This window comes from Tamandua tetradactyla, chromosome 6 (assembly GCF_023851605.1).
Source record: "Tamandua tetradactyla isolate mTamTet1 chromosome 6, mTamTet1.pri, whole genome shotgun sequence".
Taxonomy (NCBI): domain Eukaryota; kingdom Metazoa; phylum Chordata; class Mammalia; order Pilosa; family Myrmecophagidae; genus Tamandua; species Tamandua tetradactyla.
Genome location: NC_135332.1, coordinates 50,061,405 through 50,086,340, shown reverse-complemented (window position 1 = coordinate 50,086,340; position 24,936 = coordinate 50,061,405). Strand labels below are relative to the sequence as shown.

The 24,936-nt window shown below is 35.7% G+C and overlaps 1 protein-coding gene across 4 annotated transcripts in view; it reads right to left on the bottom strand.

Annotated features, from left to right (window-relative positions):
• The window catches only part of NF1 (neurofibromin 1), a 354,325-nt gene that overhangs the window by 128,919 nt on the left and 200,470 nt on the right, over window positions 1-24,936 (bottom strand). For 2 of the 4 annotated variants that reach the window (XM_077165250.1, XM_077165251.1), the window contains exons 31-35: window positions 23,356-23,418; window positions 19,262-19,318; window positions 18,555-18,713; window positions 17,950-18,047; window positions 16,424-16,570 (exon numbers count right to left, since the gene is read on the bottom strand). In XM_077165250.1, the coding sequence (XP_077021365.1) occupies window positions 16,424-16,570; window positions 17,950-18,047; window positions 18,555-18,713; window positions 19,262-19,318; window positions 23,356-23,418 (524 nt within the window). The remainder of the gene's footprint in view (window positions 1-16,423; window positions 16,571-17,949; window positions 18,048-18,554; window positions 18,714-19,261; window positions 19,319-23,355; window positions 23,419-24,936) is intronic. The other 2 variants (XM_077165252.1, XM_077165253.1) reach the window with 2 other exon arrangements.

Below are 24,936 nucleotides of genomic sequence, written 5' to 3'. Positions count from 1 at the left end.
CATTTGTTGAATTTTTATTTCTTTGTTTGTTAGGGAAGTGCATGGCTGGGAATTGAACCTGGGTCTCTTGCATGGCAGGCAAGAATTCTACCACGGAACTATCCTTGCACCCCCTCCCCTCAATAGCTTTTAATAGATCTTCAAGTAGAAAAGCACTCCCTACATGAGATCTGGGCCTCGATTTGGTGGGGAATTTCCAATAAATCAAGTGAAAAAAGGGACCACCAACGCAAACCCAAGTAAATACAAAACTTTAGATGAGCGAAGGAAACTAACTTGCAAAGTAATCTTATTAAGATAATCAAATACGAAGAAAGAAATAAATAAATGGGAGCTCCTCAAAATTAAACACTTTTGTGCATCAAAGAACTTCATCAAGAAAGTAGAAAGAGAGCCTACACAATGGGAGATAATATTTGGAAATGACATATCAGATAAAGGTCTAGTATCCAGAATTTATAAAGAGATTGTTCAACTCAACAACAAAAAGACAGCCAACCCAATTACAAAATGGGAAAAAGACTTGAACAGACACCCACCAGAAGAGGAAATACGGATGGCCAAGAGGCACATGAAGAGATGCTCAACGTCCCTGGCCATTAGAGAAATGCAAATCAAAACCACAATGAGATATCATCTCACACCCACCAGAATGGCCATTATCAACAAAACAGAAAATGACAAGTGCTGGAGAGGATGCGGAGAAAGAGGTACACTTATCCACTGTTGGTGGGAATGTCAAAGGGTGCAACCACTGTGGAAGGCAGTTTGGCGGTTCCTCAAAAAGCTGAATATAGAATTGCCATACGACCCAGCAATACCACTGCTGGGTATCTACTCAAACGACTTAAGGGCAAAGACACAAATGGACATTTGCACACCAATGTTTATAGCAGCGTTATTTACAATTGCAAAGAGATGGAAACAGCCAAAATGTCCATCAACAGAAGAATGGCTAAACAAACTGTGGTATATACATACGATGGAATATTATGCAGCTTTAAGACAAGATAAACTTATGAAGCATGTAATAACATGGATGGACCTAGGGAACATTATGCTGAGTGAGTCCAGCCAAAAACTAAAGGACAAATACTGTATGGTCCCACTGATGTGAACGGACATTCAAAAATAAACTTGAAATATGTCATTGGTAACAGAGTCCAGCAGGAGTTAGAAACAGGGTAAGATAATGGGTAATTGGAGCTGATGGGATACAGACTGTGCAACAGGACTAGATACAAAAACTCAAAAATGGACAGCACAATAATACCTAATTGTAAAGTAATCATGTTAAAATACTGAACGAAGCTGCATCCGAGCTATAGGTTCTTGTTTTGTTTTGTTTTGTTTGTTTTGTTCTTATTATTATTACTTTTATTTTTTTTCTCTATATTAACATTCTATATTTTTTTCTGTTATACTGCTAGTTCTTCTAAACCGATGCAAATGTACTAAGAAACGATGATCATGCATCTATGTGATGATGTTAAGAATTACTGATTGCATATGTAGAATGGTATGATTTCTAAATGTTGTGTTAATTTCTTTTTTTTTTCCGTTAATAAAAAAAATAAAAAAAATAAAAAAGATAATCAAATGCCCTTAACACACTAGAAGATCACAAAGCACATGATGATCTAGGCAGAAATGGCCCAACTAAATAATTAGATCAAAACACCGGAGGGTACACAGATTATGGGACAACTATTCAAGGATATTCAGAGAGAAATAAAGGATATCAAGAGGACACTAGACAAGCATAAGGAAGAATCTGAAAGAATAAATAGAAAAATAGATCTCACAGAGATGAAAGATACTGTAGTTCAAATTAGAAATATACTAAAGATACATGATATCAGTGCAAAGAAGCAGAAGGAAGAGTAAGTGAGCTAAAAGATAGAACAATTGTACAAACAGAAAAAATGGCAAGAAAGATGGAAAAAAAGAACTGGATCTCAGGGAAATGATGGAAAATAAACATATCTTAGACCCAAAGACAAAAATAGGTTGAAATTAAAAGGATAGAAAAAGATATTCTATGCAAGCTGTTACCAAAAGAAAGCAGGGGTAGCTATACTAATATCAGATAATATAGATTTTAAATTTAAAGATATCATAACAGGCAAAGAAGGCACTGCATATTAATAAAAAGGACAATTCACCAAGGGGAAATAACAATAAAAAACATTTTATGTTCCCTATCAAGGAACTCCAAAGTACATGAGGCAAATTTGAATAAATTCAAGGGAGCTATAGATGTTTCAACAATAATAGTGGGAGAATCAATATATCACTCTTCTCTACGGACAGAAAAACTAGACAGAGGATCAACAAGAAAACAGAAAACTTAAACAATGTGATAAATGAATGAGACATACACCCCAAAATACCAAGATATACCTTTTTTCTCCAGTGCCCATGGAAAGTTCTCCATATGCTGGGACACAAAAAGATCATTCAAAACACTTTCACTTTCTCTAACCACAACAGAATGAAGCTAGAAATTAATAATCACGAAAGAACCAGAGCTTTCACAAGTACATACAGATTAAACAACATATTCTTAAATAACTAGTGGATCAAAGAAGAAACTGCTAGAGAAATTGGTAAACATCTAGAGATGAAAGATAATGAGAATACAACAGATCAGGACTTATGGGATATGGCAAAGGCAGTGCTGAGAGGGAAATTTATTATTCTAATGCCTATATTAAAAAAACAAGGATGAACAAAATTCAAGGACTTAACTCTCACCTGGAGAAATTATAAAGAGAAATAACAAAGATTAAAGCAGAAATAAACAAACTGGAGAGCAACAAACAATAGAAAGAATCAACAAAACCAAAAGTTGGTTTTCAGATTTGAAAAAAATCAATAAAACTGACGGACACCTGGCTAGGCTGAAAAAGAAAAAAAAGAGAGAGGACGCAAATAAACAAAATCAGAAATGAGAGGGGGATTTCAGCACCATGGATGCTGAAGAAATTTTAAAAATTAAAAAAATAATATTATGAACAACTATACGCCAACAAACTAGACAACTTAGAGGAAATGGACAAACTCCTAGAAACACACAAACCATCTATACTGACTTGAGAAAAAAATAGATCTCAACAAACCAATTACAAGTTGAGAGATTCAATAAGTCATCAAAAATCTTTCCACAAAGAAAAGCCTAGGATCAGACAGCTTCACAGGGGAATTTTATCAAACATTCCAAAAAGAACTAACACCAGTACTGCTCAAACTCTTTAAAAAAACTGAGGAAAAAGGAACACTACCTTAGCTCATTTTATGAAGCTAACGTCACTCTAATAGTAAGACAAGACACTCCAAGAAAGGAAAAGTACAGACTAATCTCCCTAATGAACACAGATGCAAAAATTCTCCAAAAAATACTAGCAAATCAAATCCAATGACACACTGAAAGAATTATTCATCATGACCTTTATACCAGGAATGCAAGGATGGTTCAACACAAGAAAATCCAACAAGGTGATAAGGCACATTAACAAATTAAAAGGGAAAAATCACATGATCATATCTGCTGATGCTGAAAAACATTTGACAAAATTTAGCATCCTTTCCTGATAAAAACACTTCAAAAGGTAGGAATCAAAGGAGACTTCCTCATATCATAAAGGGCATATATGAAAAACCCATAGCCAGGCTCATACTTAACAGTGAGAGGCTGAAAGCATTCCTCCTAAGTTCGGTGTGCTGGTTTGAAAGGAATTATGCCCCCTAGAAAAGCCATGTTTTAATCAAAATTCCATTTCATAAAGGTAGAATAATCCCTATTCAATACTATATGTTTGAAACTGTACTCAGATCATCTCCCTGGATGATGTGATTCAGTCAGAGTGGCTATTAAACTGGATTAGATGATGACATGTCTCCACCCATTTGGGTGGGTCTTGATTGGTTTACTGGAGTCCTATAAAAGAGGAAACACTTTGGAGAAGGGAGATTTGGAGAGACAAGAGAATGCTGCAGCACCACGAAAAAGAGTCCACGAGCCAGAGACCTTCGAATATGAAGAAGGAAAACGCCTCCCGGGGAGCTTCACGGAACTAGAAGCCAGGAGAGAAGAAGCTAGCAGATGACGCCATGTTTGCCATGTGTCCTTCCAGATGAGAGAGGAACCCTGTGTTCACCATGTGCCTTTCCAGATGAGAGAGAAACTCTGACTGTGCTCACCATGTGCCCTTCCACTTAAGAGAGAAACCCTGAACTTCATTGGCCTTCTTGAACCAAGGTATCTTTCTCTGGATGCCTTTGATTGGACATTTCTATACACTTGTTTTAATTGGGACTTTTTTTTTTGGCCTAAGAGCTGTAAACTAGCAACTTATTAAATTCCCCTTTTTAAAAGCCATTCCATTTCGGGTATATTGCATTTCAGCAGCTAGCAAACTAGAACAACTGGGAACAAGACAAGGATGCCCACTGTCACCACCATTATTCAACATTGTATTAGAAGCCCTAGCTCAAGTGATTAGACTGGAGAAAGAAATAAAAGGCATTCAAATAGGAAAGGAAGAAGTCAAACTCATTATTTGCAGATGGCATGATCCTATGCTTGGAAAACCCTGAGAAATCCATGACGAAGTGATGGGTTACAGATATTTGCACACCAATGTTCACAGTGGCACTATTTACAAATGCCAAAAAATGGAAACAATCTAAGTGTCCATTAACAGACAAGTGGGTAAACAAAATATGGTATACAGATACAATAGAATATCATGCAGCACTAAGACAAAATGAGGTCCTGAAGCATTAACACGGATAAACCTTGAGGACATAATACTGGGTGAAATAAGTCACACACAAAAGGACAGTTACTTTATGATTTCACTATTATGACTCTGGTAAAGGTAATCTCAGAGGTTTACACTGTAGAATACAGGGGACCTAGAGATACACAGAAGCAAGAGTCAGGGGAAAGGTTACCCAATGAAGTTGAACATGAACACTTTGTGAAGTTGAAAGGGAACGGATAGAAGTGATAGCTAATTAGTGCGGTTGTAAGTAACATTACCATATTGAAGGTGAATATGATTGAAAGGGGATGCATAGTGCTATGTATCCCACCAATTAACCTCTACAATTCGAAAGAAGCTCTCACATGAACTCCTTCAAAGGTTTGATCTTTGACAAAGAGTGAATAGTAGAGGGATATAGGGATATTTTCAATACAACTAAAATTGCATGCTACATCCTATAGCTAGCAGGAAGACAGCAACAGTACCACAGCAATAGCAGGGGTAAATAATTGTAAAGGGAAGGACAAGAGATTAGGGTAGATTTGATTTGATATTTGGTGAGGCTGTGCTTATAGGTTCTTTTTCTCTTCGCACCAATGAAAAATGTCTAAAATTGAGAATGCTGCTTATTGAGAGTAAGTTGTTGGGATTTTCATTGGTTGCATTGAATCTGTAAATCAATTTAGGTATATTGACATCTTAACTATATTTAGTCTTCTAATTCATGAACATGGTATGCCCTTCCATCTGTTTAGGTCTTCTGTGATTTCTTTTAACAATTTCTTGTAGTTTTATTTGCATAGGTCTTTTGTCTCTTTAGTTAAATTTATTCCTAAATATTTTATTCTTTTGGTTGCAATTGTAAATGGAATTCATTTCTTGATTTCCCCCTAAGATTGTTCATTACTAGTGTATAGAAACACTACAGATTTTTGAATGTTGATCTTGTAACCTGCCACTTTGCTGTACTCATTTATTAGCTCTAGTAGTTTTGCTATGGATTTTTTGGGGTTTTCAACATATAGTACCATATCATCTGCAAACAGTAAGAATTTTACTTCTTCCTTTCCAATTTTGATGCGTTGTATTTCTTTTTCTTGTCTAATTGTTCTGGCTAGAACTTCCAGCACAATGTTGAATAACAGTGGTGATAGTGGACACCCTTGTCTTGTTCCTGATCTTAGGGGGAAAGTTTTCAGTTTTTCCCCATTGAGGATGATATTAGCTGTGGGTTTTTTCATATATTCCCTTTATCATCTTAAGGAAGTTCCCTTCTATTCCTATCCTTTGAAGTGTCTTCAACACGAAAGGATGTTGAATTTCGTCAAATGCCTTTTCTGCATCAATCAAGATGATCATCTGGTTTTCTGCTTTTCTGATTTGTTGATATGGTGTATTACATTAAATGATTTTCTTATGTTGAACCATCCTTGCATACCTGGGATGAATCCTACTTGGTCATGATGTATAATTCTTTTAATGTGCTGCTGGATTTGATTTCCTAGAATTTTTCTGAGGACTTTTGCATCTATGTTCATTAGAGAGATAGGTCTGTAGTTTTCTTTTTCTGTAATATCTTTGTCTGGCTTTGGTATGAGGGTGATGTTGGCTTCGTAGAATGAGTTAGGTAGCTTTCCCTCCTCTTCAATTTTTTTGAAGAGTTGGAGCAGGATTGGTACTAATTCTTTCGGGAATGTTTGGTAGAATTCACACGTGAAACCATCTGGTCCGGGACTTTTCTTTTTGGGGAGCTTCTTAATGACTGATTCAATTTCTTTACCTGTGATTGGTTTGTTGAGGTCGTCTATTTCTTCTCGAGTCAAAGTTGGTTGTTCATGCCTTTCTAGGAAGTTGTCTATTTCATCTACATTGTTGTATTGATTAGCATAAAGTTGTTCATAGTATCCTGTCATTACCTACTTTATTTCTGTGGGGTCAGTGGTTATGTCTCCTCTTCCATTTCTGATCTTATTTATTTGCATCCTATCTCTTCTTCTTTCTGTCAGTCTTGCTAAGGGTCCATCAATCATACTGATTTTCTCATAGAACCAGCTTCTGGTTTTACTGATTTTCTGAATTTTTCATGTTCTCAATTATTTCTGCTCTAATCTTTGTTATTTCTTTCCTTTTGCTTGCTTTGGGGTTAGTTTGCTGTTCTAGCTCTAGTTCTTCCAAGTGGACAGTCAATTTCTTGATTTTTGTCCTTTCTTCTTTTTTGATATAAGCATTTAAGGGAATAGATTTCCCTCTTAGCATTGCCTTTGCTGTGTCCCATAAGTTTTGATATGTTGTGTTTTCATTTTCATTTGCCTTGAAATATTTACTGATTTCTCTTGTAATTTCTTCCTTGACCCACTGGTTGTATACGAGTGTGTTGTTGAACCTCCACATATTTGTGAATTTTCTGGCACTCTGCTTATTATTGATTTCCAACTTCATTCCTTTATGATCTGAGAAAGTGTTGTGTATGATTTCAATCTCTTTAAATTTATTGAGACTTGCTTTGTGACCCAGCATATGATCTATCTTTGAGAATGATCCACGAGCATTTGAGAAAAAGGTGTATCCTGCTGTTGCGGGCTGTAATGTTCTATAAATGTCTGTTAAGCCTAGCTCATTTATTGTATTATTCAAATTCTCGTTTCTTTATTGATCCTCTGTCTAGATCCTGTGTCTAGATGCTCTGTCCATTGATGAGAGTGGGGAATTGAAGTCTCCAACTATTATGGTAGGTGTGTATATTTGTCTTTTCAGTGCTTGCCACATGTATTTTGGAGCATTCTGGTTCAGTGCATAAATATTTATGATTGTTATGTCTTTGTGCTGAATTGTTCCTTTTATTAATACTAGTATCCTTCTTTGTCTCTTAACTGTTTTACATCTGAAGTCTAATTTGTTGGATATTAGTATAACTACTCCTGCTCTTTTCTGATTATTTGCATGAAATATCTTTTCCCAACCTTTCACTTTCAACCTATGTTTATCTTTGGGTCTAAGATGTGTTTTCTGTAGACAGCATATAGATGGAACCTGCTTTTAAATCCATCCTGCCAGTCTATGTCTTTTGATTGGGGAGTTTAATCCATTAACATTTAGTGTTATTACTGTACGGGTAGTACTTTCTTCTATTATTCTGTCTTTTGAATTTTTATGTCATATTTAAATTTCCTTCTTTTTACCTTTACTCATAGTCTTCCTTTCTACACTCTTCTCCACACCTCTCTCTTCTGTCTTTTTGTATCTGTCTCTAGTGCTCCCTTTAGTATTTCTTGCAGAGCTGGTCTCGTGGTCACAAATTCTCTCAGTGACTTTTTGTCTGAAAATGCTTTAATTTCTCCCTCATTTCTGAAGGACAATTTTGCTGGATCTACAACTCTTGGTTGACAGTTTTTTTCTTTTAGTAATTTAAATATATCGTCCCACTGTCTTCTTGCCTCCATGGTTTCTGTTGAGAAATCTACACATAGTCTTATTGGGCATCCCCTGTATGTGATGGATTGCTCTTCTCTTGCTGCTTTCAAGATCCTGTCTTTCTCTTTGACCTCTGACATTCTGATAAGTAAGTGTCTTGGAGTATGGTCTATTGAATCTATTCTCTTTGGGGTATGCTGCACTTCTTGGATCTGTAATTTTAAGTCTTTCATAAGAGTTCGGAAATTTTCAGTGATAAATTCCTCCATTAGTTTTTCTCCTCCTTTTCCCTTCTCTTCTCCTTCTGGGACACCCACAATACTTATAATCGTGCGCTTCATATTGCCATTCAATTCCCTGAGTCCCTGCTCACATTTTTCCATTCTTTCCCTATATTTTCTTTTCCTTGTCAGATTTCAGATGTTCTGTCCCCCAGTTCACTAATCCTATCTTCTGCCTCTCGAAATCTAACATTGTAGGTTTCCATAGATTTTTTTCTTATGACCTACTATGCCTTTCATTCCCATAAGTTCTGTGATTTTTCAGACTTCCAATTTCTTCTTTTTGTTCATTCCTTGTCTTCTATATATCCTCTCTCAATTCACTGATTTGGTTTTGATGAGGTTTTCCATGTCTGTTCGTATATTCTGAATTAATTATTTCAGCTCCTGTATCTCATTTGAATTGTTGGTTTGTTCCTTTGACTGGGCCATATCTTCAATTTTCCTAGTGTGGTTTCTTATTTTTGCTGGCATCTAGGCATTAAACTACCTTAATTAGTTTATTCTGGAGATTGTTTTCACTTCTTTTACCTAAGGTTTTCTTGCTGGATGAATTTGTTGTCTATCTGCTTTTTGACATTCAGTTCTTTTTTTTCTGGACCTCTAGCTTAGGTTTTGTTTAACAGAAGAAAATTTTTCAGTTCTTGTTTTCTTGTTTCTTGCTCTGCTTGTATAGTGCCCTTCCCCCCCCCCCCCCCCTTAAGAGGGTCTACATAGGTATTATAGACCCCAGCCGGATTTTTCCAGGCCAAACTGGCCTCCTATCAGGAGGAAAGAGTCACCTGCATCGGTTTTACCTGCGGGTGAGACCCAGCAGGTTGAAAGCCCTTCCTGTGAAGCCTCTGGACTCTCCCTGCTGCAGGCGTGGTGGAGACAGAAGAGAGGTGGTAGGCTGGTTTTAATGGTTTCAAATTACCAAACCCTGGTATCTGAATTCCTTAGGGGAGGGATTCTACCTGATTGGGCTTCACCCCTCCTCTGGGGAAGGCACAGGCTCCAGACAACAGAGCTTGTTTTTGCCTATGCCTGGGGTAGTTGCAGCCTGAGAAGTCCTGCCACTGTATCCAAAGGCAATCAAGGTTTTGTAGAAACACAGCCACAAAAACCTCTGTTTCCTCTCTTTTTTTTCTTTTTCTGTCAGCCCTGCCCCCTTGGTGCCGGGGCAAAAATGAGTGACCTCTGCTTTGACCAGGTTCACCTGAACTGGGGGCCTATTTTTAGTAGTCAAAATTTGTGAATTAATTCCACCATTGGCGTTTGGTTGGGCTTAGCTCTTGCTGCTGGGAAATTCTCTTTCCTTTCCCCTCTGGAAAAAGCCTGTGGGGAAGGGCCACCGGTTACCGCAGCTTGGGGAACTCATGGTTCTGGGGTGGCTCGCAGCTGGTCCAGTTGGTCCAGACTGGGGTTTGCTGTGTGTACGGTCACTTACCTGGCCCCAGGAGGTGCTCTGTACTGTTTCTGGTTATTTAACAGTTGTTCTGGAGGATAAACTAAAATGAGCACATTGCTAAGCCACCTTCTTCACGCAAATCTGATTGTAAGCTCTTTAGCAGACATACTTAATTTGAAACTTTGAGTTTATTTCTAGATTCTGATATATATACTGAGTTATATGTATATAAGTTGGCATTTCCCTGGAACTCTGAGTACTTCTGTGACACCTAAGAGTCAGACCTGAAATTCTGCAGCTCTGAAAGTCAGCATTGCTACATACAATAACAGCTAAAGACTGAAAAAGAGATCAGGTTTCAATTAGAGATAAAAAGAGAGTTGATCTGGTTGGGACTAAGGTAAATCAGAATACAGGGCAAAAGGTGATACTGTACGTACCTGAGACCTTTACCTACTAAATGAGAAGAAAGGCAGAGAGGTTTATTCTATCTAGAACCTAAATTTTCTATGATATACAATCTAATCAACCTGTCTCGATAGCTTGGTTAAACAACCCAAACACATGGAGTCCAGAACGGAATAAGGCCTTGTAATCATGTATTGCTTAATGTAATACTCGGAGGCATCCCAGACTATGGTGGGCTGATAATTTTAAAGTATTGGTAGCGTCCCATGAGGACTAGAGAAAAAATATGAAAACATTAAATTTTCCCATTTGGGAAACCCCTGGTACTCTCTCAAACATTAGGGATTCCCATGAAAATAGGTCAAGTTCTTGATTTTGAGGCTTGCCCTTATGAAACTTATTTCTTTGTAACAATACAGACAGATAAAGCCCCACCTAATGGCCAAATTAAAACATGTGAGGAGACATAAACATTGGAACAACTAATCAAGGATGTTCAAACAACCCTGTTTAATAAAATAAGCAGGATTGCAAATGACACAAAGGAGATCAAGAAGATAGTAGAAGAGCACAAAGAGAAATTTGAAAGAATAAACAGAAAAACAGTAGAAATCACAGAGATTAAAGAGTCTGTTGACCAAATAAAAAACATTCTACAGGCACACAACACCAGATCTGAAGAGAGAGAAGAAAGAATAAGTGATATAGAGGACAGGAAAACTGACTTCGAAGACTCAAAACAGCAAATGGCAAAAAAGATGGAAAAAATTCAACGGGAACTCAGGGAAATGATAGACAAAACAAAGGGCATAAACATAAGAATCACTGGTGTCCCAGAAGAAGGGAAGAGTAAAGAGCTAGCAAGAACAGTTGAGGATATAATGGGGGAAAACTTCCCAACCTTCATAAAGGACATAAATACACAAGTCAAAGAAACCTAAAGAACTCCAAACAGAAGAAATCCAAACAGGCCTTCCCCAAGGCACATACTAATAAGTCTGTCAAATGTTGAAGAGAAGCAGAAAATCCTGAAAGCGGCAAGAGAAAAACAATCTACTACACACAAGGGAAATCAAATGAGACTGAGTTTAGACTACTCAACTAGCACCCTGGAGGTGAGAAGGCAGTAGTATGATACATTCAAGATCCTGAAAGCGAAAGACTTTCAGCCAAGAATTCTGTACCCAGCCAAATTATCCTTTAAAATTGAAGGAGAGATTAAAGCTTTCACAGACAAAGAAGTCCTGAAAGAATTTGTCAACAAGAGACTAGCCGTACAAGAAATACTAAAAGGAGCTCTGCCAGCTGAGAAAAAAAGACAGGAGAGGGAGGTCTGGAGGAGGGCACAGAATTGAAGAGTACCACAAAGGGTAATTTAAAGAATACAAAGAGGAAGAATGAAAAGAATATATAGCTGTGACAAATAAAATAAAAAAGATAAGATGGTGGAATCAAGAAACACCTTTTCAGTAATAACTTTGAATGGTAATGGACTAAATTTACCATTTAAAAGATACAGATTGGCAGAATGGATTAAGAAACATAATCCAGCCATATGCTGCTTACAAGAGACTCATCTTAGACACAGGATACAAATAGACTGAATGTGAAAGGATGGAAAAATTTTCCACGCAAATTGTAACCAAAAGAAAGCAGAAGTAGCTATACTAATATCGGACAAAATAGATTTTAAATGTAAAGAAGTCATACGAGACAAAGAAGGACATTACATACTAATTAAAGGGTCAATTCACCAAGAACATATAACAATCATAAATGTTTATGCTCCCAATCAAGGAACTCTAAAATACATGAGATAGACATTGGCAAAACTAAAGGGAGTGACTGATGTTTAAACAATAATAGTAAGAGACTTCAATATATCACTCTCCTCTATAGACAGAATAACCAGACAGAAGATCAGCAAGGAAACAGAGAAGTTAAATAACTTGACAAATGAATTAGACCTAACAGACATATATAGGTCCTTGAACTCCAAAGACTGATACTGTATGATTCCACTTTTATGACCAGAATAAAGGTATAATCAGAGCCTTATAATACAGAATACAGGGGACTTAGAGATACATAAAAGTAGAGATGGGTGAATGGTTAGCTAATGAGGTTGAACTCCAATATAAGGGAATAGATAGGAGTGAAGGTGATTCTCTTGTGGGTCTAGAAGTAATATTAGTACATTGAAGGTGAACAAGATTGAAAAGTGTTGTACAGACCTACATGTCCCACTGACTCACAGTAGAAATATGAATGAGTTCTTGTAAGAATTACTTCAAAGATAGGATTCTTGTATAAGAAGTGTTTAAGTCAGAGTACAGGGGGAAAACTGCTATTGCATATCAAAAGGAAACCATCAGCACTACCACAGCAACAAGAGCGGTAAATAATGGGGTGAGGGACAAGAGTTAAGAGGAGGTTTAGATTTCCTATTTGGTGAGGGTATGTTTATTGGTTTTTTGTCTCTTGGGAACAATGAAATTATCTAAAATTGAGAATGTTGATGGACTGTGGACTTTGGGCACTTGTTCTAGTTTGCTAGCTGCTGGAATGCAACACAACAGAGACGGACTGGCTTTTAATAAAAGGGGATTTATTTTGTTGGTTCTTCAGAGGAAAGGCAGCTAACTTTCCGCTGAGGTTCTTTCTTACGTGGAAGGCACAAGATGGTCTCTGCTGGTCTTCTCTCCAGGCCCCTGGGTTCCAACAACTTTCCCCGGGGTAACTTCTTTCTGCATCTCCAAAGGCCTGGGCTGAGCTGCTAGTGCTGAGATGAGGAATGCCGAGCTGCTTAGCAGTGCTACGTTGCAATCTCCCATTTAAGCACCAGCCAATTAAGTCAAATGTCACTCATTGCAGCAGACACGCCTCCTAGCTGACTGCAGATGAGGTTCACGCACCATTGGCTTATGTCCGCAGCAACAAGACCAGGTATGCTCACCTGGCCAAGTTGACAACTGAATCCAACTAACACATGTCCACCCCTTGTCAACTTGTCAACTTCAAGCATCACTTTAAACAGGTGCAAAAACTTGCTGTAGGCCTGTGAATCTCAAAACAAATTATGTGATGCCAATATGCAAAGGAGGATAAACACAGGATCCATAGGGAGAAACTGGAAGGAAAACCTGCAGGCAAACACCATTGGATTTCAAAGTCTGAAAGTCATTTATCCTTCGGCTGTAGAAAGTGGCAGTCCCACCTCTTCCAAGGGCCTATGCAGTGGCCGGCCTCTTTCCAGATCAACCTCGGGGAACATCGAAGAGACCACCTCTGGGCTCCACTCTCTCCAGACATCAGGGCCACCTCTGGGCTCTTTGCCATTTCTGGGGCACATGCTCAACCCCTCCATGTGGTGGCAGCCAGGCTCTCCCAGTCCCCCAAGGAGCGTGCTCTGCCTTCTCCAAGGCCTGAGGCTGCACAACTCTTCCACTGCAATAAGATGAGAGGCTCATCCTCACCCTTCAGGGTAAACTCACCCTCTCCATGTATATGGGTGGGTCTACTCTCCTGGCCGAGGTTTCTTGGCTTCAGACCCGAGCTTCCATGGTCCTCACTCTGCAAACTCCAATCTCTCCCTTTTGTGTCCTCCTTTGTCAAGATTGGCAGTGGTTCCAATTACACCAACAGTCTCTTCATGCACTCCAGGACTTCTCCATCATTCTCTTCACAGTTCCTGCAAAGTCTTCCCCTTAGCCATCCAAAACACCGTTCAAACATATCTGGCATTTGTAAACTGCAGCAGCACCCCACTCTCCGGTACCAAATCTGTTCTGGTTTGCTAGCTGCCGGAATGCAACACAACAGAGACGGATTGGCTTTTAACAAAAGGGGATTTATTTTGTTGGTTCTTCAGAGGAAAGGCAGCTAACTTTCCGCTGAGGTTCTTTCTTACGTGGAAGGCACAAGATGGTCTCTGCTGGTCTTCTCTCCAGGCCCCTGGGTTCCAACAACTTTCCCCGGGGTGACTTCTTTCTGCATCTCCAAAGGCCTGGGCTGAGCTGCTAGTGCTGAGATGAGGAATGCGGAGCTGCTTAGCAGTGCTATGTTGCAATCTCCCATTTAAGCACCAGCCAATTAAGTCAAATGTCACTCATTGCAGCAGACACGCCTCCTAGCCGACTGCAGATGTAATTGGCAACAGATGAGGTTCACGCACCATTGGCTTATGTCCACAGCAACAAGACCAGGTATGCTCACCTGGCCAAGTTGACAACTGAATCTAACTAACACAGCGCTCTATATGATGCCTGATGAATGCAGCTGGCTGAAGGATGCACTGATGGAGAAGTAGATTGGTGGATGATGGTGTATACTTACGAACTAAGGTTGTGCAGCTACAAAAAGGAACAAAGTCATGAGGCATGCGATGCTGTGAATGTGGGACATTTGGTGAGACAAAATAAGTCAGAAACAAAAAAACAATGGTCTGGTCACCTTTAAAAATGCTTATAAGAAAACGTGGGGCCTAGACTGTAAGCTTTTAGAGCAGACACATTAAGTCTGGAGTGGTGATTATTATTTCTGGATTTTGAGAGGCTGTTTTATATATATAACCTGATATTTATAGATAAGAATGAAGCCAAACAGATTGGGGTTAAAGTAATTCAGAACATAGGGGTAAGGAAGACAGTGTCTATATTTTAAACCCACACTTACTCTTTGAGACCAATGGAAGAAAGGTTTATTTGATCTGGAACTGAAATTTTCTATAGTGCATAATCCAATTCAACTATCTGTTGTATAGATATCTGTATAGCTCATTTGAACAACTGAAACACAGAGAGCACAGAATGAGAAAGAAGTCCTTTAATCCTGTATAGGTTATCAAAATGCCTGGAAACATCTTAGAGTATCTTAACCAGATAATCAAAAATATTGGCAAAGTCCCCTGAGGGAGGGGAGAAAGACTATGGAACTATTAAACCTTAGCATCAGGGAATCCACTGATATTATGTCAAACCTTAGGGACACCCAAATCAATAGGCCATGCCCTCGATCACGAGGCTTACTCTTGTGAAGCTCATGTAGGTCACACAGAAGCTTAGATTCCTATAGGCATGCCTAGGAGTTAGTTCTGGAGGACCTCTGTTGTTGCTCAGATGTGGCCTCACTCTCTCTAAGCCCAACTCTGCAAGTGAAATCATTGCCCTCTCTCCTACATGGACATGACATTCAGGGCTGAAAGTCTCCATGCAAAGTCTTCAGGTAGACTTTGCTGTGTATCATAACCTGCCAACCCCCAACCAGGACCATTCCAGCCAATCCTAAAGAACACCTAGGGCAATTTATAAGATTTCTCCAGGGTTTCAGGCACTAGAGTAACCTGCCAGAAACCTACAACCTTCAGATGGATCCCTGGTTCAGATAAGTCCTGACACCCAGACCAGACTCTCCAGAACATCAGACAATTGCATCTCCCTATCCCATATCAATGACAGATCCTTCCAATATCAAAAACTTAGAACTGCCATAGCCCAAACAACCCCAATGAGAGGTATGGAAAGATAAAAGATGATGGTGGAATTATACAGAGAAGATAGGACTTAACAAATAAATATGAATGCTGAATCATTAAATTGATAATGTCTTTTAGTCTCTAGTATTTTAGAGCAGCTAGAAGTAAAAACCTAAAATTGTGCAATTGTAACCCATGTCAAGGTTTGAAATATGTTCTACAACTAATTGTGGTGCTGCGCTTGGAAATTTATAGCTTTTTTTGCATATATGTTATTGTTCACAAAAAAAAGAAGGAAAAAAAGTTGATTGTGATGATAAAGTATGTAAGCCCTCTAGCCTCTTATATTTTGGAGCAGCTAGAAGGAAAAATATGAGAGGATCGTATGGTAGCCCATGATGAACTTTAGGATCTATCCTGTAACCACTTTTTGAAGAGTGCTTTGAAAACTATTGCTTTTTTTATTTCTTTGCTTTGTATATGTATTATACTATACAACAAAAAAAGTAGAAAACAAAACAACAAGAAAAACCTCACTCATAATTAAAAAGGAATCCACATTTATTTTTCCAAAGCATAATTCTTATAGTTTGTATACAAAGTAAAAAGCACTATTCATGACCAATAATTTTACTAGTATAATTTTAAACTGACAGTGTTCAATAATGCCATGACTGGAAAATCTCACCTGTTGCTGGAAAGATACTGGCCAATTTTCTCTTGATTGTTCCAGAGCAGACGATGTAAGGCAAGCACATTGCCATCACTGATGAAGGAAAGACTATGATTTACTGCATCACTTGTAGGGCAATCAGATGCTATATCAAGGAAAAACCTTCAAAAATTCAAAAGTCATTAGAATTTTCAAAACTAGATATACTCTATGCTTGAATTAAATTTACATAAAGTAACTTTGTGAAGTAGCAGAGATCAGTTATATGGAGAGCTTGTTCACCCTATGTGACTACATTAAACAACACAAGAAGGGACAAGGAGAAAGTTGTCTTCCAATCTTTCACCTCTGTTTTAGGTTTCAGAGTAGGCTTTAAAATCATAGAAAAATAGTATACAGATGGATGAAACTTTGGAGAGAAACTAGTACCTTATAGATAAAGAAATGGAGGCCTGGACCAGATAAAATGTCTTCCCAAAGTTACACGGTCTGTTAGGTTAGAGCCAGGATCAGAACCTTTGTTTTCTTAACTTTCCATGGACAATCTGCTATAATATGAATCCTTGCTTACATTCACTTTTCACTCCAATATGGCTTGCAATCCAACAAAATAGCTTGTTTTAATTTTTTTGTAACAATTAAGTTGGGTTTTTTTTGGGGGGGTTGAGGGGGGAGGGCATGGTCCAGGAATTGAACCTGGGTCTCCCACATGGAAGGTGAGCATTCTACCACTGAATCACCCGTGCACCCAACAATATATCTTTTAAACTCCAATTTTCCTGACAGAAAGAAGTAGATACAATGATAATAAATTGGAAGAGAGAGTTATATAAGTCTAGCTTAGACTGAGTAAAAGCAACGATATTCCATTTCTTGTGAATTATCTCACGTTTCTCTATAAACAATTCCAAGACAGGCAAACATAGTATTATCCCTAGTTTTCAGAAAAACCAACTCAAAGAGATAAAGTGAAGCAACTAGTTAATTTTGGAAACTTAACAGAACTTTAGATTTTTAAAATCATAAAACTTCAATAGTTTCTAGTTACTCATCAACAAAATCTTACAGGTTTACAATACTTCATTTAAAGTATAACTTTTAAGTCAGATACACTTTCAAATTGAAGGACAGTATCAAAAATACTCCAACATCAAAAAAATTCTGAATATACACTATTATCCATTATCTGTACCATTTTGGCTTTAGGTTTTCTAGAAGGAATCCTTTCCCTTCTTCCAGTCCCTAATATTATAGCAATCTCAAAGACTTCATTTTAGTAGATATGTCAAAAATAATTTCTGGTTTTCAAATAACATAAAAGGGAAATCACTACTAAATTATAAAGAATATGGATTTGTTTCATCACTATTTTTTAAAGTAAAATAAGGTAAGGCAAACTATGTTTTTGACGCATAGAAGAAAGGAGAAGAAAAAAACAAAAAAGTACACCAATACTTTATGTAGCCTAGGTACATGAACTTAAGTGAAACTGAAAATATTTTATTCAAACAGAGCAATGGACTAAGTGGCAGGCTGCTTACCTTCGTGCTGCATCAAAGTTGCTTTTCACAAAATCATTAAAAGGTCGCATATGTTCTTCTTTTGTGAAGAGAACATGATTCGCAATACTCTGAAGTATCTGAACAATAAAATGGGGTTATAAAGAATCAGATTATTTATTTAAGTCCACACATATATATTCTTTAAATAATATTAATGCTCTCATTCATATAAATATAGAAATTTTATTAATTAGATGTTTCTATTCTTTCCCAAACATACAAACATAATTATCAGATAAACACACACATATTTACATGTAGATGGATATATATATTTAAAAATTTAAATGCCTTTTTCAATAAAAAAATTATACTGTACATTTCAATCACCAGTTCATAATTTCCAGGAAACCATATAAAAAACTATCTTCAGAAGACAAGACATTTGTTAAAAAGATTTTCCCAGGATATTGAGGACCATCAGTTATCAGCCCAATGAATTCCTTTGTAACAAAAACAAACAAAATAAAACAAAAGCATTTAACTCAAAACCATGAGCAAAAGGAAGCACTTCAAATATGAAAAACTAAAATTTAGTTGGAAGGGAAATTTAAGATAGCTGGATTATCAAAATAATTCTTCACCTTTGACATTAACTTCAAGCCCCTTTCGATTCTAGGTGGTGGCTTTTTATCTAAAATCCCTGCTTCATACGGTGAGACAATGGCAGGATTGATAAATCTGAGGAACATGGCACTTCCTACTGCACCGATGCTGTTCTGAGGAAAACGCTGGCTAACCACCTAAAAATAAGGAGTTGAGAATTGAGTATATAGTTTAAATTAAAACAAGGAAATGGGAAGAAAATACTCAAAGGTCAAATTTGGCACAGAAACTCTCAACCGACCAATCTGCAAGAATGGCATTTTTATTTTTCCCTACCCCCAAAACATCAATAAATAAAGTTTGTCTTCAATTCTAGTTCTACATCACTTTAAAGCACAATGAAGGAAAGAAGGAAAGAAAACCCTAATGGATGGGTTGGATAGAAAAGATCTAAAGAAATCTTAATTTCATTCTCCTTGTTTATATTGCAGGTTTGATTAGCAACAAAAGCAGATATTTTCACACAAACATTTTCATATTTTATGAAGATTATGAGACAATAGAGTGTAGTCAGCTCTTACAAGGCGCAGCTAAGTTTTCAACAGTACACTCCTGAAACCTCCTATACCTAACAATAAATATTTACATTTTGTCATGTACCAGGTACAATTGTATTTGCTTAGCAAAATGCTTACCATACACAAAACAAAATTTAGTTTTCCATTGAGAGAAAAAAGTTACTTACAAGTAATATTGCCAGTTCCTTTTCTTCACCAGCATGCTTTTTAATATAAGGATCTACCTATTATTTAAACCAGAGAAGAAGGGGAATTCTTGGGGACCTAAAAGAAAAAAAGGATCCCACCAGCAGAAGAGATAAAACTTTTGTCTATCTCAAATTTATATGTCTGTCATATAAAGTTAAAGATTCAAGGAATGGTCGCCCACACTGAAAAGCAATGTAAACAAAGTATTTAAATAAAAAGATTAATTTTCTTTTTATAAAACATTATATTCTGAAGGCAAAGTAATAGGCAGATTTGATTAGGAAAATCCTTATAAAACTGGGTCAGTTCCTATTTTTTCACAGAGCTCCCTGTTTTAAGTAAAGTTAACATGAAAATATTATTCTAGAATTTATATTTTTTATAGCCTCTATAAACATACATCAAATTTAAAGAACACTTAGGTAACATTTTGATCTCCATATCTGTTCTCATTCAGTATGCTTACTTGCTGTTTAAGGTAACATGACTACAACAGCAGTTACAACATTCCACTCAAAATTCTGCAATTCTAGGGATAAATCTGAATTTCAGGTATATTGGGGAGAAATGAGAAAATAGGACTTATGTGTAGAATCTCACATAACACTATTTTTCTTCACAATGCCTCAAATAGTATTTCTTATCCTGAATTCTCAAGGCTTACTGATTTCAGACTAACTCTGGAATGAATAAGAATTGTTTCATATCATTTCACTCCATTTAATGCTTCATCTGGTTCACAGTATAATTGCGTACTTACACACTGCCTAAAATACCAGAATAAATTTTTATCATCTTTAATATGGAATTAGTGAAGAGAAGACTTTAAAGAATAATTTTTTAAGCCAAAGAAAATCTTCGTAAGGGTTGGTAACAGAGGTGAGGTATAACTAATATATTTTTACCTGCATTTACATATGGGTCAGCAAGTTTTGTTCGTACTTTAGGTGCTTACTGCATGCAGAATAACTTTACACTTAAATAAGGAGAAATTAGTGCAGAAAATAAAATATAGTAGCTTTGGTAGAATAGCTTTAAAACCTAAATACTGTTTCAGAGTTATTTTAAGCTGAAATGCATATTTAGAAATGGAGTTGAGAAGAAAATTCAAGCGCTTTTAACTATTCAAGAACAGAGTGTTTAACCCTTTGGGAACTAGTAACCCATTTGAAAATCAGAAAAATGAACTTATGCACTTACAGAAAAAATTCTCAATATAGCTTTAGAATGTTCACAGACCCCACTACTAAAGACTGGTTCTTTAGAACAACCAAGTTTTCATCTCGAAACAGAAAAAAAAAACAACATATCTACAAGATTTTAAAGCTTTTAAGGAATCAGTTAGCAAGAGAGGAGAGGATTTTAAAAACTGCTTTATATTTCATTTAAATAGGTTGTTTTAAAAGAATTAGCATGTATTGCATTTAACCCATTAAAATCATGAAATTGCTTCTAAAAAGCTAAAATTCACATTTTGGTTTTCAAAGAACCAGTTAATTTATAAAATACTAACACGAAGGTATCTCAAAAATCAACTTGTATGCACAAGGAGAGCTCTTTTAAAATATATGTTTGAAAGTTAATTACTGCTTTTCTCGAATGTCAAAAATTTTTAAAGTACAACTCATATTTGTACCTAATTTATATTTAGCACTGCTTAGCCTCAGAATTAAAGAAAATCACAGTGAATTATTCCTCAAAAGGACAATATTATAAAATTTATGAAAGTGTTATGAAAAGTGTTACACCGTAACAATCTTTTCACGTTTTCAAAAATAACTCATGTCAAAACCCAAAATTTCCAGACCTGAGGAATACACATTGTTTCATATATCCTATAATTATGTAACTTTACTGTTGCTAGGTAATATCAGTAGCATATTAATAAAACTGCATAACAAGTTTTATGAAGATTTTAAATTATAAAATATTATTTTCTTTTACCACTAATTAATGTCTTTTTTTTTTTTTTTTTTTTTTTTTTTTTTTTGTGTGGGCAGGCTCCGGGAATTGAACCCGGTCTCCAGCATGGCAGGCAAGAACTCTGCCAATGAGCCATAGTTTCCCATCCTGTCAATGTAATTTTATCTCATAAGCATACATATACTCATTAAAAAAAAATTCATAAAAATCTAATTTGGATCCAAAAGATACTCTGTTTTGAAACAAGCCAAATGCCACTTTATTCCCTCAGTATAAAGTGAGCTATATGATGCAAACTAATATAGTTAAAACTGTACATTAGAAATGGGATCATTACCCATACATGCAATTACTTACTGCAAATTCTCCCTTAGATGGACAATTAAATTTTCAAAGGAAATCAACTCTATGTGTTTGAGTATAATAAGCAGAATTATCTCTAATATAGCTATATGCCAGAAGCCAGAAACTTCTTTACATATTTTCTTTATTTCAATCCATGATAACATATGCTCAAAAAGTAAAGTAGCTTGCTTTTCAAAGAAAAGATCATTAATTTCTGTTAAGGCAAACAACTCCCCAAAACGACATTTTAAACACATTTAAAATGTCTCAAATTACCAATTAGATTCTCCATGTTTCCTTAAGACCCTCATGTTAACCTGTACTGAGAAATACATTCCAAAACTCAGTGTTACTCAGAAACTTGAAAAAAATTTCTAAAAATAACTCTAGTAGAAAAAACATTTCAAGGAACAATTTTAGACAAAATCTGAATAAATAAAGCAATGTTACAGAGGCTAGAAAACATGCTCAAGAGAAATACCAAAAGGTTAAACTTTAATTTATGTGATACACTACACAATGACATTAGTATAACACTGAACAAAAGTGTTAGAAACAGTAAATTAATTTCAATAGTGATTGTGTATATTATGTTAAATCCACATATGCTGAGAATTAGAAGGTTGAAGCATTAGCAAGAAATGTTTTTGTCAAGCAAGAAGGTCATCCAATCCAACCCATTTGGTCATCGCTGAACCAAATTTACTTAACACAATCAAAAAAGAAAACTGTGAAAGGACATAATAAAAGTGTACTGAGTAAGACTTTTTAGTGCGTATATATAATTTTTAATTTTGTTCTGGATCTAAAACAAGATTATTAAATGTAAAACTAAGACCAAGGAATAAAAACTGAAATAAGATGAACACTGTATCCTAAACTAAAACTAAAACTTTTTAAGGAAAATTACCTACCTGAATCCTAAAGGTTTTCTTTACACCCTTCTTTAAGATCACTTGGATTATATGAACAAATAAAAGTGCTCAGCCTAATAAGGATAAATCATACTGACAGATAATAACAAATTTAAAATGAATGCAGGTTATATTTTGGACAAATTTCATTCAGGAAGAAAATAATTACATTGTAATATTTTAAATTAGGGCATGTTCATACAAATAGGCAGTATATTTGTATCATGCTGGCAAAATGAACTGCTTTTCTACAAAACAGACTCACTGAGTTTTCCTTTATTTCAAAATACTATGTTCTCAACTCCAAACATTTAATACTAATTTTTTTAAAGGTAAGGTAGTTTTATCATTAGAAATTTTATAATGTAAGCATGAACAGCTAAATTCTGCATGACAATCTAGATAAAAATATAAGGGGTAAAAAATAAAATTCAGCAACCTTTAGGTAAGATTTAGAAAGTGACACTTTTCCTCTGTATACTTTGAACATTAAAGAAAAAACTTGCACTTCTATGAAAAGAAACCACTCACATTACCTGCAAATAAGAAGCAAGAATGAAATCAGCATTTCCTAAGGCCTTGAAATTAAGTTTCCTTTGCATTCATTTATAATTTAAATATTACCAATAATAAATTAGACCAGGGATATTAAAAACAACAAATGTCCCCAAAATGCCTTTGGAATAAATCAAACCAAAGGAACACAGAGAATGTTTCAATGTAACGTAATTCCAGGGTTAATTGAAATGAAAACTATTTTGTGCCAGAATTAGTAGAATGATTTTACAGTGAAGGTCAAATAGGCTGAAGTGAAGATGTTTTTAACAAATAGCAAAAGATTTTTGTCTTGCTTTGAAAGAAACAGCTAATAAAAAGTTCTCCAAACTTACTGATTTTTTGTTTTCCTTTTTTTCTTTTACTGTAGCTTTATTCAGTAGGGAGTGGCAAGTTGCCTACAGAACAGAGATGAGCACAAACAAGTCACAGCACCAACTACATACAGCAACAAAAACAATGTTGGCTTGTACATAAAATTATACAATAAAATGTAACACAAATGGAATCAACAAAAAATTAGAAATCAACTGGATTTTGAGGGATGAATTTTAATTCTGGATTTTAATTTTTATAACAATTAAGCCAAAGCACTAAATAAATGGCAAGAAATGTTGAGACTCAATCATATCTACTATTTCTGGCTAAAAATCACAGAAAAGCTCTCACCAAGTGGATTTGAGGATATTAAACATTTACATTTTAGTTAATTCCTAGCTTTTAATAAAATTTTATATATCATTACAAGTAGATCAAACACTAAAACACTTCTATGAGTCTAGATCATTTTTTTTTATATGTAAAATACTTCTCTGTGTATCCTTCAATTGACTTAAAATTCTTTTCCAATTTCTGGCCTTGAATTAAGATGGTATTGACTAAAAAAGTTAAAGATTAAATAACTATAATATAATAGAAAAATTTAATTAGAGATTTCGAATTAAAAGTGTCTCTCTCTCTCTTAAGAACGATTACTTTTAAAATTTCACATATTTTTCAAACTTTGCAGGCTACTTCCTGAAAAACGGTTCTAATCAGAGGTTAAAACCTCCACGTTTGGCAGAAGAATGTTATCAGCTCAATTAGAAATAAGCATTAATTAATATTAAAGTGAAGAAACCAAGAAAATTATAGAATACAATTGTAAGCTTGCTTAAAACTATTCATATATTACAGTTTAATCATTTCTCAGACTGTTTCAAAATAACCCCCCTCCCCCATACTGGTTTCATCTCTCAGAGCTCCTTCTAGATTGAAGAATTATTTTAAAATGAAAAGACTCCTGAAGACTAGACTAGACAGAACAATTACTTTAAAAATATATCTTAAAACAAATTAAAACTCTTTAGTCCACCGATGCATGGCATCTTAATTCTAGGAATTCTGAGCATTCAACACCATAACCCATAATAATTTGGGCTTAAAGTTAGTTTGATATCCATCCATCCATCCAAAGTAGTTATTGTGCACATACATGCCAAATTCTTTTCTAGGTATTGTGACACAGCAGTAAATAAAAAAGACAGTTCTTTATCTCATGGAGTTTCTTATCTCAAGGTGTTCTTACCTCACAGAACTGTATTTGCATATAGCTCTAACTTTAGACTATATACTAGTGACCAAATACATCACAAAATGTAGTTTTATAATTTTTTTTTCAATTAAATCGCAATCAACCTTTGCAGTCTTAAAAAAAATCTGTGTAAACTACTTCTGTTTGGGGAAGCAAAGTTACTTGGGAAAAGAATGGCATTTATTTAAATCTTAATATTCAGCTCCTTTTCTCAGAATATTCTCACCATAACTTAAGAGAATCTCCACTCTAGGAATTATTTTTCCATTACTCCAAAAACTGTCAGGAGGAAAGTGGAGAAAAATGCATGCAAAAATGGCTTAATTAAAAATTAACGTATACA